Source organism: Corvus hawaiiensis, chromosome 6 (genome assembly GCF_020740725.1).
Source record: "Corvus hawaiiensis isolate bCorHaw1 chromosome 6, bCorHaw1.pri.cur, whole genome shotgun sequence".
NCBI classification, from domain to species: domain Eukaryota; kingdom Metazoa; phylum Chordata; class Aves; order Passeriformes; family Corvidae; genus Corvus; species Corvus hawaiiensis.
The window spans coordinates 32055545-32072290 of NC_063218.1; the positions used below are offsets into that span (position 1 = coordinate 32055545).

The window sequence follows — 16746 nt, forward strand, 5'->3', positions numbered from 1 at the left end:
AAAATGGAAAGGAGCATAAAGTCTGTCAACATACTGAGAGGTGGGAATTGTGACCTCTTCTTTGGATTCACGAAGGAAGGACCCCAATTAGTTAAAAACTCATAAAATAAAATAAAAATAATAGCACTTTTATGAGTAAAAAACCAGAAAATCCTAAAAATTCCCTAGGCCTCTCCTTCTACCCATCTAGATGTCATATTCTGTAATTCTTTGCCAGTAATCCTTCCCCAATAATTGTTTCAGAATTTCAGTGGCTCCCGCAGACCAATTCATTTTCTCTCTCATGCTGCCACCTACCACTGCACTACGGCCACTTGCCCTGTGACTGAAGTGATTGTTTTTTTAACAAGCTGTCGCTAAACGTGTGTGAATTATTGTAATGGGCCTAATTCACTACCTTGCTAAGCACTCAGGCACTAAGTGAAGCCATGCTTTGGTCGTAGCAAAGAGCAGGCCACTGCTAAGTACTGTGAAAAGTCAGAAACTTGGCATCTTGCCTAGCTCTGGCATCCCTAATGTAGCAAATACTTCCATTTTAATTTGTCTTCCCCATCTGCAAAACCAGGGACAACAAAACTACCTCTTTGTCAGGTGAGATCCGGGCCTGTCTGAGGTCCAAGGTGGGCGCTGACTGCCGGTGACCGAGGAGCAGGGCTGGTTTGATTCACGGGCAGTAACTTGTGCCCAGCATCAAGGAGAGCACAGACCCATCGGTACCACCTACAGCGCTCGTGTCCCTGGCAGAGCTTTCCTCAGCTTTACTTTCTGCTGGGTGACGCTCGCAGCAGGAAGTGGCAACTGACAAACGCCTCCGTTTAATTAGCAAGCCCAAAAGTCAGCCCGTGGTTAAGAGGCTGCTCCTGCCCGTAATGACTCCGGGTAGCACTTCGTGCCTCCCTGGTATGAAGTCCGCAAGGGACGAGCGGCGGCACTGGCGCGCTTGGAGGACGGGGCGGCCGGTAGCACTGGAAGAAGTGCAGGCTTCTTTGCGGAGCTGTGGGGTCCTTCTACCCACCCAGGACTCTCCCCCTCGATGCCCCCAGCCCGACGCTGTCTGCAGATTCAGGGTACGCTTCGGGCAGCTGCAGCGCACGGAGATGTTCCTGGCCACTGCTGGGAAGGGCTCGGTCCGCAAAACGCTCAGCCCCCGCCGCTTTCTGCCTATTTGCGAGCGACCCCTGGGTCTCCGCGGGGGCTGGCTCGGCCCGCTCCTGCTCGGCGTTGCGCTGCCCTGCGGCCGCCCCGACGGTCGGGCGGCTCCGGCCCGCTCTGCGCTCAGCCTCGGCGGGACGCGCCGCTCCTTCGCCGTCCCTGCCCCTCGCGGGAGGCTGGAGGAGCCCGCCGCCCACCGAGAAACCTAGTGACGGGACACCCGAGATGTCTCGCCTCTTGCGGGACAGACAAAAAAAAAAAAAAAAGACAACTCCCCAAACAAACCCTCACTGATACAGAGCCGTGAGCCTGTGAGCGCGGGGCTGCGGATCGGGAGCCACGTTTTTAACGCCCTCGGCACACAGATATTACCACAGAGGTTTTTTTCCAAAGCTGCGAAACTCTCAGCATACTGCAGAAAGTCAATTTGTAAGAGGGAGGGCCGCAAAGGTGGCTGCCTTCCTCCCGGCCAAGGCAGGCCGGTCAGGGGCTCCTCGCAGCGGGCCCACTCACCCGGCCGGCTCACGGGCAGGGAAGCGCCCAGCCTGCAAGGAAGGGCGGCGGAGGCGGTGGGAGGGGGTAGGATTTAATTCTTCTTAACTGTCATACTTTAATGGGGATGGAAAATGTGAATTTTCTGTGCATTCCAGGAACAATTCCTTGGGGTGGTGACCTTTAGCACCGATTCTCTGAAGACAGGAAAGTAGTCGAGTGTTTATCTGGATGACTGAAAGCTTTCCCTGGTGGAAGTTTATGGAAGTGTTAAAAGGGGCGGATAACACGCGCTTTGGAGGCGCTTGTCCAATGATCTGGAGGGGCTTGGAGAGCAGATCTCAGCTGGCAGACATTTAAATGGGAGACAGCCCGGCGCTGCTGCAATTTATAGGCAGGATCCGAGACTCTCTCTCTATGGACTCCCGGGCAACTCCGGACTCCTACGCCACCCTCTGCACCGAGTGACCCGCCGGGCAGAGCCCCGAAGAGCCCCAGGGCCCGCCGAGGAGCCACCGCCACCGCCACCGAGCCGAGCCCCGCCGAGGAGCCGCCGCCGCGCAGGTGAGCCGGGACGCGCCGGGACGCACCGCGCTGCGCGCACTCACAGCGGGGGCACAAACGGGTCCGCCAGCTGCGGAGTTCGGCCAGTCTCTGTGGGAGGCAAAATTTTAAGCTCTCTATCCTACCTTCAGGGAGGGGCAAGGGAAGGAGCCGTTCACCGGTGTCTAGCAAAACTCCGGGGCGTCCCTCCCGTCAGCGGGAGTGAGGCGCGCCGACTTTGCCGCCGCAGTGCTGGGGATTAGGGCGCCGTTAACATCTCTTTCCCCTGACAAGCACGGGGACTGCAAAAGCCCCGTTAGCTCTGCCTCTCATCTCCGCCTACAGCATCACTCCCGACAAATTGGATTCGGCGCCCACCCGAGACACGGAAAAATCCCGGCCCGGCCTCTGCACGGAGCGGGGCGGGGGCAGATCCCCAGGTGCCAGCCCCATCCCATCTCATCCCGTCCTGTCCCGTCCCGCCGAGCTGCCCTCTACGAGGCCGCTCAGCCCCCGGCTCTGTCCTGGCCCGCCTCTCGGAGGATCGTGCTCCTGGTACCCCAGGAGCTCCCGGGGCGGGGTGCATGCCGCCCGGGAGACTCGGTGTGTGCCAGCGGGGCAGGGTCCCTTGGGCAGCGCCGCGCGTCCCTCACCGCGCCGCCTCGGGCGGGACCGGACCGGACGGAAAGCGGCTCCACCGCTGCGCTCGGCGACCTCCACCGCCTCTCCGCCCGGCCCGCCCACCTGACTCGGAGCCGCGGTAGTTCTGTCGAGCCGACGGCTCCGGGCTTCCATCGGCCACCGCTCCCTTACCCGCGCTGACAGGCCCCTCGGCCCGGCCGCGGTGACCTCCCTGCAGCGCGCCGGCCCGTGCGGCTCCGCGGGCGCGGGCGGGCCGCGCTCCTCTCGGCCCGGGGCCAGCGGCGCGACTTGGCGTAGGGCTTTTCCCTCCTGGAGGCGCCTGCTTGCTTGCCCCGTCCGTTTCAATACGATCCCCCGGGGGCTTGGCAGTCACTTCAGAGAGTTCGTGGGGTTAACCTGGACGGCGGCCGTGCCCCGTGGGAAGAGCCGGTCGGTGCCGCCAGCCGCTGCGAGGAGCGTCCGCGCCCCCGGGAAGCCGGGCCCAGTCGCTCCCGGCCCATGCCAAGCCAGACCAAGCCTGCGGCCTCTCCGCCCCTACGGCCGCCGGCGATCCCCGCGGCACAGCCAGGCTGCGCTCAGCCACAGCCCCGTTTTACCTCGTCGGCTTGGGCGGCGCGGCGGGGCCCTCCTGCCCGGCGGCCGTGCGGGGCTGGGAAGGTGTACAGTCTTCGACCCGCTGTGCTGACCCATAACGTCCCTCCCCGGCCAGCAGCTGCAGCCTCGCTCCTGGTGTCCCACTCGTGGCTCCTCTCGCTGAAAGAATGGCAAGCGAAGCCCGTTTCGGTCATCACGGCTGAGATGCAGCGCTGGGGAAGCCTCCTTTTGCATAGATGGGGGCTCTGAGGCACCAGCGTGCCTTTGGCTCTCCCTGCTGCTGACAGGACGCGGGGTTTAGTCACGCGTTTTGTGAGCGGCGACTTCTGGGTGCAGTGCCAGTGGCCCCCCAACCTCGGCTATCTCTAAGCCCATCCCGGTGGCCCGTGAGCTGTAGAAGCGCTTTGCTCCTGCCCCGCTCCTCTCTGCGCCCCGCAAGCCCGGGAATAACCAACGAGCGTGCGCTGGGTCTGTGTGTAAGTGACAAAAGGCACCAATGCCCGTAGGTCTCTGCTCTTCTTTAGCATTCAGGGCCAAGCTATGCTAAAACATTTATGTTGTTCTCTCGGCAATGCTACCCAGAAGTGCGTAGCTTCTGCTGAGGACTCTCTCCTTTTCAGCACGCACGACAGTGCAGAGAGAGGAGCAAAGCTGTTCCGGTTGTTTTAGGGCTCCGTGAACAAATGTGTCTGACGGGAGTTTCGCGCTGGGAAGCTGGGAGCTGTCAGGCTGCGTGGGTGTCTTCAAGCAAGGCAAACTCGGGTTTGGTACCAGCCATGCCCACCATGATGTTCAGCTTCCTTGGAATCCCATAGGATGTCCTGCAGAAAAATACTTTCTTAAACGGGAAATTATCAAGGTTTCAAGGGTTTGTTTGTTTTAAAATTGCTGCGTACACTCATTGTATGTCTCAAAACCCCCATCCCTATGACTCTCAAGAAGAAATTTTCTGAAATGTAAATGTATCCAAATTCCATGAAACACAGATGTTAGTTTTGCTGTCTTGATTTCAGAAAAAAAAATACAGTTCTCTGGGAACTGTCATTACCATGCTTTTCTTTAATATTTAAAAATACAGATCTATGAACTATGAAAACATTACATAAGAGTGTTTTTGTAATTCAGATGTAATATGTGAGGCATAAAATTATTCTGATCTTTGGGGACATAAACCACTTCTATTCTCGCAGCAGTCAAAGGGATTGTGTTTTGTGTCTTTTTTTGGCTTGTATTTGAAGTCCACCAGATAATAGTTGGGTTTTTTTTTTTTTAGTTCTAGTTTAGATTATTTTTCTTGTTTTCTGTGAAGGACAGGAGTCCATGGCTCATCATAATATTTTCCTAGTAAAAGTGGTTTACAGATGAAGTTACAGGCCTGTGACAATTTTGCTGTATATTTCAACCAGGTTTCCATCCAGATCTTTTAAACAAGTGGTTGCTTGTGCTAAAAATGTCAGTAGTAACATTCTGACTCTGCCTGTGAACTCACAGGGAAATTCTGTCTATGAACTGACATGTGGAGATCCTTAATTCATAGCAGAAAATGTATAAACGAAAAAAATACAGCTTAATTGTATGAAATAGTAAACCTGAAAGCATTTATATTTCTCTCTCAATAGTTGCTAGTACTAATCCACAAATTTCTTAATGTCCTTAATTTCTTAGATGATGAGATCTCAGGGTCTAGATAAACCACATGTAAAGTGATATGAATGTTAGGGCCCAATTCTGCTCCTGTTTGAAGTCAGCAATAAAACTTCTTTTGGCTTTAGGACTAAGAGCTTACAGATGATGAAAAGTGGAACTCAGCAGTGAAATATGGAAAGAATAGCGTTTTGGAATATCGTGTTATTTTAAAAAGTAAATATTAATTCTGTTGTATCTCTCTGGATCTGAATGAAATAAGAGGGAATTGATCATTTTGGTTATGGTAATCTGTTTGTTCAAAGGATTCTCAAATGAATTTTCGAAGGGATTTCTGGTTACACCAATGTAAGAGCCAGTTAATCAAAAAATGAAAATTTTTCAGAAATGTGGAATACAAGTTTGTAGAGCCTGATCCTCACAGCTCCAGAGCTATTACTTCTGCAGAATTATGACTGTAATGAGGAGAAAAAGCATTTATTTCAGGAGAGATTTCTCTTCAGTAAAACTTTGGATGTGGTAACACTGATTTTAGTTAATTCTACTGTTCTCTTCTGTGTTCTACTTCTTTCAGTAATAAAAAACCCTGTTAAGGAAACATTGACAACTGCTAACTCATAGATAGATGAACCAATTCACCTCCTAATGTAAGCAAAGGTGTCATCTTCTTTTGTAAGCAGATGCATTGCCCTGGCACCAGAGGTGGTACGAGGTGCGCACAGTGCATTTCATTGCTTTCCTTCCTGAGGCATACCACCTCATTTTCCTTTGTATTTTGCATGTAAAAAATTAAAATCTTAATTTTTAAATAAATGTTTAAACAGTTATTATTAAAAAAGGATCCTGCTTAGCTGCTCTGTGGGGATCTTGAAGTCCACACAGCCCCTTCTGTATTTAACCTGTATTTATCCCTAAATGATTGGATTACTTTTACTTTTAGATGTGTGTTTTCGAGGTGACCATAACAAATGTTTCTGCTGAGTGGCTAATTTTCATTTGAGTTACAATTTCTTTTATGAGCATGTAATGTAGCTTCCACCTTTAAGGCTGGAAACCGACCCAGTGAAAAATTGCCTTTCTCCCAGTTTAGGATTACATTGAAGCACATGCTTGCATTTCGTTACGGATAAGCATGTGCTTAATAAAGTTGCATGAGTCTGGGACACAGACCTTACAATAGTAAATATTACCATGAAATTTCCCCCAAATTCCCATGCCAAAGTACACCTCATTTTCATAGGACTAGACCTTGCTGTGTCATCAATTACACATCTATAGGGGGAAAAAAAAAGAAAACAATGTGGATGTAATCAGTTTTAAAAATAAAAGTAGTCTAGGAATATTCATGTTGGTGGAACCTCATCCAAGTTGTGGGACACTAAATAAAATAAACACCTGAAGTTTTCTGGCACTGCTTACAACCTAGCAATTTATTTTCAACTTCATGCAATTACTTTTTTTTTTCTTTTAAGACTCTGGCACCATGTTGAGTAAATAAAGTGCATATTAAAATACTGGTGACTAGACAGTCGCCAGAGAAATAGGAATAGTTTTGAAAGAAATCATTCTGATCTCTTGAGGAAATAAGCAATAGTTTATAATTCTTTTAAAACTTACTTTTAAGACAAAATTTAAATTAAAATGAAACATGTTTAGATAACATTCAGGTTGTAATAGAGATGAGGAAAAACCAGCAAATGTGAAGACCAGGCTGACACTTGAAATTATGCTGCATTATTCTTTAATTGGAATTCCCAACTCATTTTTTTCTATGTCAAAGCCTTATGGTTATTAAAATTGTGTGTTCCATACCATATTTCATTTAGATACTATCAGCAGCCCTTCCAAATTTTCTGTTGGAGTCAGCAATAGTGTCATTCTTACACCCCTTCCTTGAAGCATGAAGCTTCTGCCAAACATAGGACATGCTGGTACACAAGCATAAATTACTGAAATGAATGCTGAATGATATATCAGGAATTCTAGGTGCTCTAACACTTGGTTGACAAACACTAAAAGTATTAGGTCCACAAGCAACTCCTTGAATATAGTGGAACCCCCTATGACACTTTTCTACTTCAGGAATTCCTCTCCCAATCCATTTGATGAGAAAGGCTGTTTGAACAGCCTAACACTTATTTTCTCCATGTGGCTGAAAAGACCTAATAACTGAGAAATTTGCAGTTATGTTTTATAGCAAATGGTACTTACCCTGAGCCTCTTCTGAGTCTCTAGGTGGCCCTCACAGCACTGGCATTTGGCTGCTTTCCTGCCTAGTTGTGTGGTCTCAGGCAGAGCGGATAAAGCTGTCCAGGACAGTGCCCTTGGTTTCACATGTTTCTCGGGTAATAACACAAGCAGGACTCTTCAATTCAAACACTAATTTTTTCCATACTGATAAAGCAAGTCAAATAAGGGATACAACTGCAGCACTCCAAGCAGGTAGAAAACACTTGAGTTCCTCAGCATTGTTTTTCACAGTCCTTTCCCTTTTTAATGCCTGTGCTTCTTCATAATTTTAGTGTTTTACAGGGTTTTTTTTGCAAGGAGTTGTTCATTTCTGGTGCCATCTTCCAAGCTCCCATGGGGAGGGTCCCTCAGAGACTTATTCCCTCATCTGTCTGTCGTGCTACTACATAGCTCCTTTCGGAAAAAACTCAGAGACCACGGTACTTCTGGAACAGGGAAGTGTGATGCTGATGAGTTTCTTCCGTGCTGGTTGGTGGTTTGAGCTGACTGAATAGCCTCAAGAACTCAGAGATTTGGGAGGCAGCAGAAATGGTAGAATAAGGGAGGAAAGAAAGGCTTTTCCTACGCAATAATTAGGTTTGGAGCAGCCATACAGTTTTTAAGGACTCCACTTAAATGCACTTCCTGAAGTGGTCTTTTTTTGTGTGCACAAGGTCTATGATATTTAATGTCATATACAAAATTCTGCTGTCCTCCTACAACATCATTCTGTGTAAAATGAATAAAATTTAGGGATCTGAAAAATTCTTAGCACTGTGATTTCATCTGCATTACCTCTATCAAGGATTCAGAATAATGTGCAAGAAAACATAGTTTGTAATGATAGATGCATCTCTTTTAACCTGTACCTAAATATTTTTTTATGTTAGTTGCCTGACTTGTTGCACATCTCTCATCTTAAGCATCATTACACTCAAATGTATTGGACCCCTTTAGAGGTGCAGTGTGACAGAGCTTGGGAAGCTGTAAAACAGGCAACAGGTGTAAACAGCATATACATTATATACTGGATGTACATTATACAAGAAGCTGTATAAAGTTTCTCAGTGCGATTAAGGAACAAAAATCTAGACAGTGTCTGCTGAGACAAAGACTTTAGCCCTCTGGTATTGTAGATAGCTGTGTCATACAAATGGATCCATGTGTAATGTAAAATTTGTTCTTCCACCATTGTAAGCCAGGAGCAATCTTCCTATATGTCAGTAAGCTATAAGAAGGGATTGAGAACTAAGGTAATGCACATGGAGAAAAGAGCTGGAAAAAGATGGAGGATACACAAACAAAATTCTGTCTTGGCTTATTTTAGCCTCTGACTTTCAATAACTCTATTTGAAAGCTTTTATCACTTGGTAATTTGGGAACAGCTTTTCAGTTGGTACAGGCCTGAATGCTTATTTTTTATAAGTGTGTGTGTGCACACATTTCTTTTATAGAATTGAAAATTTACTGCATACCTGTCTTCTGTTGATATCTGAAATCCACAATTGTGCTTTATTTCCTAAACTTCCTTCATACAGGATGGTCCGCACACTATATGCCATCGGTGCCTTGTTTCTTCTGATGGGATTTATGCTACCGACAACTGAAGGGAGAAAGAGGAATCGTGGATCTCAAGGTGCTATCCCTCCTCCTGTCAAGGATCAGCCCAATGATTCAGAGCAAATGCAGACACAGCAGCAGTCAGGCTCCAGGCATCGAGAGCGAGGAAAAGGCACCTCGATGCCTGCTGAAGAGGTGCTGGAGTCTAGTCAGGAGGCACTGCACATCACTGAGCGCAAGTACCTAAAGCGGGATTGGTGTAAAACCCAACCCCTCAAACAAACTATCCACGAAGAAGGCTGCAACAGTCGTACCATTATCAACAGGTTCTGCTATGGCCAGTGCAATTCCTTCTACATCCCCAGACATGTCCGTAAAGAAGAAGGCTCCTTCCAGTCTTGTTCCTTCTGCAAGCCCAAGAAATTCACCACCATGACTGTTACACTCAATTGCCCCGAGCTTCAGCCCCCAAGAAAGAAGAAAAGAATCACCCGAGTTAAGGAATGCCGGTGTATATCTATTGACTTGGACTAAACTGAGAAAAAGTAGCAATTGCACTCTGACTGTACACAATCACTGCCAGCACGAGAGTGAGTGGTATGAACTAGCCTACCTTCAAGGCTGGGCAAAACTGAAAGGGACCTAGTGAATTACCTAAAATAAGCAAAACCCCCTAAAAAGAAGGAAAAAATTCATGTTAGGAAAGGGCACACACTTGTGTGTGTGCATAAGGGAGAAAATAGATATGGATGAGCAAATACATGAATGTTCACTGAAAAAAAAAAAGTAACAGGGGTATGAGACATTAAAAAACCCTTAATTACCCACAGCATGAATTAGGTTTCCTAGTGTATATTCACATTTTTGCCGCTTGCTGGGAAAGTGGGGCTGTGGCTTTTGCGAATGTTCACCTTTGTGCTATTTGCTTTTACTGTATTATGTGAAACATCAAAGTGAGAGGACAATATATGTCAAAGCATGAATCTATTCTTATATAAGAAATAGAGAAAGAGCAATTTAAAGTGTAGCAAAGCCATCACTGAAAATAGAAGCTGTGTCAAGAGTTTCTAACACGCTTCTTCAAAAAAATAGCTGTAATCCAAAAGCCGTGTCTGGAGAACAATGGGGGGATGTGGGAGTGCTGAAAAGTCAATATAGGTGGATGGGAAACAGATCTACAGCAACTTAAAAAGCAAAAGGTCAAAGCAAGTAGACAGGGAGAGTACAAAAGGGAGTAGAAAAAGGAAAGATACATAAATAGGAAGACGCAGAGGAAGAGATATTGTCTTCTATTTACGTTTTGCTTTAATTTATATACCTAGTCATATATTACATAAATTAAAAAGAAACTATATACAAGGCTATAAATATACTTCTGAATTCTAATGGCTCTCTGAACAAAACAAAACCCATTCTTAGGCCACTAGATCCATTTGATGTCTTCTATTTCTGGTATCATTTATTCTTCGTATCTACATATATATGTATATGCAGTATCTTTTAGGCAGTGGTATCTATACATACATGCAATGAGTATGCCTACTTCATTGTGTGTATCCAGACTCCTCTTTTTCACACAGATACATAACCACAGCACAAAAATGTTGCTAACCAAGATCAAGTACAGAATGGCAGTAATTTAGTACATAAAGAGCAGAGCAAAAATTAAAACAAGCATCATGTGACTGCAAATGCAATAACCACACAAGAGACAAAAGACATGACATTCATGACTAGTAAACATTGCATTGTTATTGTTATTTTAGCTTTGCCACAGGCACGCCGTTTGTTGAAACAGAGATGCAGAACTCTGCCAGCAATGATCCTCTTTTTGTATCTTTTACCACAGACTTGTATTTAAACTGGATTTGGAGTAAGTAAAGAGGATTTCCTGAAAACTTTGGGCTGGCTGCCCCTCTCATTTGGGGGGGAAAAAAACATAAAAGGGGACACACTACTTCCGACAGCTCAATGACTCTCACCTGTGAGGTTATCTTATTGTTTCTTTCCTTCAGGATTAGGAGTTTAAACTTGATCAGGGCTGTAAAGTTTGGCAAGAGCAGAGAAGGTCCAACAAAAGAAGTTAGTTTAATGAGATGTGACCAGAGAGGCAGCCCATCCATGCATGTTGCCCTTGCTTTCCCAAACACTCGATGGGAAGCCTGAGGGTATCCTGGGTTCTGCCCTTGCAAGGGCACTTTCCAGCTGGGTGCTGAAGAGCTTTCAAGGTGCTGCACAACTCCCTGCCTGTGCCTGTGCCTGTGCTCTGTCCGTGCCCGTGCTGTGCCTGTGGGGCCTTGAGAGCCGGTCCTGTCAAGCAAAGGCATGTTCCTGTGCAAGAGTCAGGACCAGGCCTGAAGCCAACCTCGACATCACCGATACGAGTGAAATGGGAGTCAAGTCCACACTTACTGTATGATGAGTCTTTGAGAGTGCAGGACTCAGTTTCCCCACTCAGCAACAATATTCTCTAGCATCCACTATCAGTGTAACTGTTCTCTCTCACACCAGATGCTTCTCTCAGCCATAAGGTGATTATTTTGACATCATTTCTTGCCATAGAATGTTGAGGAAGATAATTCTGCCCTTAGTAACGTGCCCAAAGGGAAAGATATATGATGAGTGGCATGTAACAGATGCATCCTATGTGGCCTCATTTTATCAGTTGTCCCACCGGTTATATAGTGCATCACACATTTATTGGTGATATCCTGCATCTCTACAACTAATCTAGTTTTTCTGTAAAATCCACTGCTGTGAGGTTTGTGTTTGTAAAATTGATTGCAACTCATTTATTGGTACTATTAAAAATGCATTTCATTCGGTGTACTCTCACTCAGCAGTTTGACACATTTCTTCATGGATTTTAAAATCCAGTTTTAAAATCTGGAATTATAGAAAGTAGGTTTCCACTATGTGGAATGTGAATAGTTAAACAGAAAGATATGGATATTTAATGTTTTTATTAATACAAATTCTCTTTCACTGATAATAGGCAGGGAATGTTTTCCTTTAAATTACTTTTAAAATTTTTTCCAATAGGAAAGGGTCAACCTCAGTCATTGCTGGACTAAATTTTATACTAGCTTGGGTTTGTGTTCAATAAATGGGAACACCTTATGAATGATTTTTTCTTCATGTAAAGTTGACAGCGGAATTCCCATTTTCTTTGACAGTGACTGCTATGTCCCTAAACCCTTAGCTGTTAAGCAAAGCTTCAAACATTACTGACTCCTTTAAGTTTTGGCTAGAATTCTCAAGTAAAACTGATAAAAGTATTCCAGATCTTTATGTTCTAAAACTGCCTGTGCATAGATCATGATGGAACTCCCCTTGAGGCAGATCCCCTCCTCACCCATGTAAATTTTACACAAAGAACCTCTATGAATTGCTAGTTATTGCCTGAGAGTAAGAAAGTTCTGCTAACTTACAATTATATGAGATATTTAATATCAACCACAATATGTATTTAAATGTCTGCTTTATTCTAAAAACAATGGACTATATAACCTAAGGCTGCAGTATTTTCATGCTCGGTCTCACAAAGCAAAACTTGGTTTAAAATGAAGTTTTAATTATTTTGTAACTGAATAGAATTGGAGTTTTTTCTTCCCAGCATTTTGTACGTCATTTTAACTACTAGTAACAAATAAATAAAATATCTTCTCCAGCCTGTGTCTATTGTTGTTTGGCTTTTTGGTTTTTTTGGGGTTTTTTTTTGGGTTTTTTTTTGGGTTTTTTGGTGGGTTTTTTTTTTGTGTGTGGTTGGTGGTTTTTTTTTTTTTTTTTGTTTTGTTTTGTTTTGTTTGGTTTTCTTTTTTTTCTTCCTTAAGTTTCCAGCTCTTTCTGGATCTGTTGTACTTTATACTGACTTCTGTGGTTTCTTCTAATTATAAAAGGCTTTACATTATGACAATAAGACAGAGAGACAAGCAATGGCACCATCATTCAACACGGCTACTTCAATAAGGTTTTTAAATGAGATCTGTCACTTCCTCCTCACCCTTCCACAATTTATAGAAGGAAAATCTCAATCTTTGCTCACACTTTTCCCCTCGTAAACCATATAGTGACAGTTCAAAATATAAATCAGCCTTGAATTGTTGTAGAGTTAAAGTTGGAGTTGGCCTGCCTGCCTGCCTATCTCAGTTTCATGTCTAGCTAGTTCTAGAAAAAAAGAGTAAGGAACACCTTTACAATACACCACATTACAAGCTGCAAATAGGGACAGAGGAGATGAAAAACAATTATAAAAGAGAACAGGAAGATTTGTCCCTGCTGGCAGCACATGTGCAAGGCCAGGGTTGAGGAAGGACTGCAACCAGAGAGAACAGATTTCTTCAAACTTTCCACCCCTTTTAGTTTAGTCTTCCTTCACGTCTAGCTTTGTCATGCTTCTAAAAGTTACTGAAAAGATAATAAAATTAGCTAAGAATCATTATTTTTGCAAGGTGATTGACTTTTCCTGGTCTGAGATACGGGCACAGTAGAGCAGAGTAAGTTTCCTTGAAAAGTTGTGTATATATATATATATCTTTATTTGAATATTTAAACCAGATAAAAACCTCCTGGGCTTAGCTTTCTAGTACTCCCTGGTACCGAGGTCTCATTATTTATATATTAACATATCATTTCATTATAATTTATATTTTTCCTGCGTACCAGCTTTGAATTGAAGATACCTCCCATGTGCTTTATAGTTAAGTTACACTGTTCAAAAGAAGGTAAGAGAGAGAGAATTCACACACCTTTATCTGCTGTCAGGGATGCAGATAGAAACAAGACCATCCTTTTCTCTGTCCCCGGTGAGACAGGCTGGATCTCTGCTGGGGGTTTCTGTGTGTGCTCTGTCATCCATGTGCTGTGCCATTAATTCACGCCCGCATTGTCAGACTGAGGCACCAACAGAACGCTGCATTTGCCGAGCGTGTGCTTCCATGTGAGCAGCAGATGTGCACAGTAGGTGCACTTGGGTCAGCTGGACAGACAGCACCGTGGCTCTGCTCCAGCTGCCTGGCACCAGCAGTGCCTGGCTGGGAACAGGGACCTTGCCTTTGCAAAAATTATGTGGGAACTTCACCTTGTAATTTACCTTCTGCTGAGTGGAAAAAACCCCAATCCAAACAAAAAAAAAACCCCAAACCCAAACCAAATAAAAAACTCACCACCAAAACAAAATGAAAAACCCAACCCAAACAAAAAAAACCAAAAAGGAGAATTAGAACTGCACCCTTGGGGCTGATGTTCTTTTTCCACTGTAGATGTAAACCTACAGGTTTTAGTTACCATAGGTTTCCTGAAGAAGAACAACCAAACGAAAAATGATTAGATCTTATTCACTCCAAATAACTCAAACTTGCCTCAGAAACCACTTCCTTAATTACTGAGATACAACAGTCAATTTTTGCAGAAGAATGCCCAAAATTTTTTCTGAGTTGTCCTGCTTATCTGAATGGTTGCAATGCACTAATCAAAGGGGAGAGCTGCATCATCTAAATTTTAAGGGAGTGAAAATTTAATGTGTATTTGTATTTAGCCAAAACAATGGAGATATCACTGGTACATATTTTTAATAACCATCAGATTTATCTTTTTTTTTATCAGCTGAGACTGAAACCAGAAATTCCCAGCAATGCACAAGTATCCCAAGGAATCCCAGTGCAGATTTTTGATGCTACCTTGCAATGCATCTACATAAAAACATCTGAAGCCTGTCTGCACTGCCTGCCTGGGAATGTAGCTGACGACTTTAAGGTGCCCTTTGACAATGTGTGGCTTCTGGCTGCCTGAATTCTTTCTCTAGGTTTCACAGGTCTGGGTGCAGGAGAACAGAAACTTTAAGTGTCACTTGCTCCCTTTCCTATTATTTTCCAGAAGTTTTGAAAATAAAATTCATAATCCACTTTTTTTTTTGAATAATCAAGGAGCAAGATATGAGAATCAAAGTCTATACTGATGTAAAAAAAACCTATTTGGGATTGCATTAGAACCCCCCAAACTTCTAGGTTGTGATAAGCAATAACTCCTCCTTGCTGTGGTACAGATGTAAACCACATAGCTTGGGGATGGGTCAATGGAAAAATTACACTGACTCACAATAAAAGTTCTGCAAAGAAAATTTGAACTTGGTACATTTGCATTTCTTTTTTAAAGAATGCCTTGTGCAAAAAAGTAGTATTTGAGTTCATATTACATGAGCACAAAATAACAAAGGTTAAAAAAATCTCTTTCTCTCTCCAGGATATTTGAGAGCTGTATCTTACCTTTCTGCCTAGTAATACCAATAAGGTTTCTGTCAATAAAGCAATTGGAAAGAATTAATGTGTAATTTACAGCTCATATGGGACAGAATACTCAAATTCATTAATCATAATTTTATTGTATGGCATCACTACTGAGCACTGTTGAGATTTTTGATTCATATAATGATGAATTTTCAGACAATATTGTTTTCCTTTTAGTTCAACTTTTGTAATTCAGTTTTTGAGGCGTAAGGACACACTGCTTTCTGTATTTAAGAGAACAGACATACTGTCAATCTTAGCTTTGTATTAGTGCATTGTTCTATACAGAGAATTAAAAAATCATGCTATATAGATGTAACATAAATGTATTTATCTCTCTAAACAAAGGTGTAAAAGCCAAGGTGTGCATTAGATATATTTAGAAGTCTGAAAATGTATACTGGATAAGATTACATATAAAACTATCGGCCACTGTGCCAAGCTTCTTAACAACACACTTTAGGAGTGATTAATATGGAATAAAGTCAGCAATGACACTACTTACAAGAGTAGTCTCAAAGAATTTCATTTTTAAGGATGGGGACAGGGTTTTGTGCACTCAGTTAAGTTTATTCCTAGACAATTGCACTTAATGGATGAAGTCTTGCTGAACTTCTCTCTTTAGTATCTGAAGGACCTTGAACCTTCCTTCGGAAACAGAGGTTCATGAGGAACATGATTTCCATTTTTGTTGTTAATTTGTTTCAACTTCATATGAATGAAGAGGCTAGAATTTGGGTGTGAAGTTAGATTTAGCAAATAAAAAGGAGAAAGAAAACTATGAGTACAATGGAAAGAACTTACTGAATGGATCTAAATCCAATGGTAGGTAATTTGATCTAATTTTTGCAGAAAGGCAAATGCCAGATGTTTGCTCCACTTTGATCTTAATAACACTTTAGGCTGCAGACAATAAGATTGGTTTAAAATTTATTGTCTCTTTGATTTCTTCATTCTAATGCTTTTTAAATTCTTTACACAAGACAGATCTATATATAGGCAACTGGGGTGGCATCAGAAGCATTGTGTACTTAAGACATTCTTGAAAACCTCAGTATGGAACAGTGTTTGCTTTTTTATGCATCAAAACAAAGCCAGATTTTATACAAGCAACATTCAATTTTCATTTTATTATAATGTCTCTTTTTATTTTGTGTACGAAGTTCTGACTGTCGCATCTGTGGCACAGCTCCTTATATGCTTTTATCTTTCAATAACCTTATTAAAAGTCAAGACAATATATTAAATCAACATTAAACAGCAGAAGTTGAAAGTTAAGCTAATCCATTCCTTTGCATTGGGAGTGTAATCTATGTAGATCTCTAATTTCACCATTTGAGTTGCTTTTAGTGTTTTTTTTGTACAGAATATGCTTTCTAAAAGAACAGCTGCTGCTGAATGGACACCAGTGAAAGCTCCTGAGGAACCGTAACATCCAAGAGGTGTCCAACTTCCCTTCAGTCTGGATCTTCATGTTCAAGGAGAACATTGCTCTGTGAATGTGAGTTGAACTCAGAGCTATTTTTTAAGTGGTCTCAGGTTTCTCACAGGATATCTTGTGTATTCACTACTACTGAGAAATGGTGAAAAGCAAGTGAGACTCAAA

At 43.4% G+C, this 16746-nt stretch overlaps 1 protein-coding gene across 1 annotated transcript; it reads left to right on the forward strand.

Annotated features, from left to right (window-relative positions):
- The first annotated feature begins 1885 nt into the window (after positions 1 to 1885).
- GREM1 (gremlin 1, DAN family BMP antagonist) lies at positions 1886 to 12533 on the forward strand. Its single transcript, XM_048305690.1, has 2 exons — positions 1886 to 2208; positions 8835 to 12533. The coding sequence occupies exon 2, from the start codon at positions 8836 to 8838 to the stop codon at positions 9388 to 9390; it is 555 nt and encodes a 184-aa protein (XP_048161647.1). The 5' UTR covers positions 1886 to 2208; position 8835; the 3' UTR covers positions 9391 to 12533.
- Positions 12534 to 16746: the final 4213 nt, after the last annotated feature.

Bases quoted from the DNA above. Each gene is read 5' to 3' on its own strand.
- GREM1 (XM_048305690.1), top strand. From the start codon at position 8,836: ATGGTCCGCACACTATATGCCATCGGTGCCTTGTTTCTTCTGATGGGA.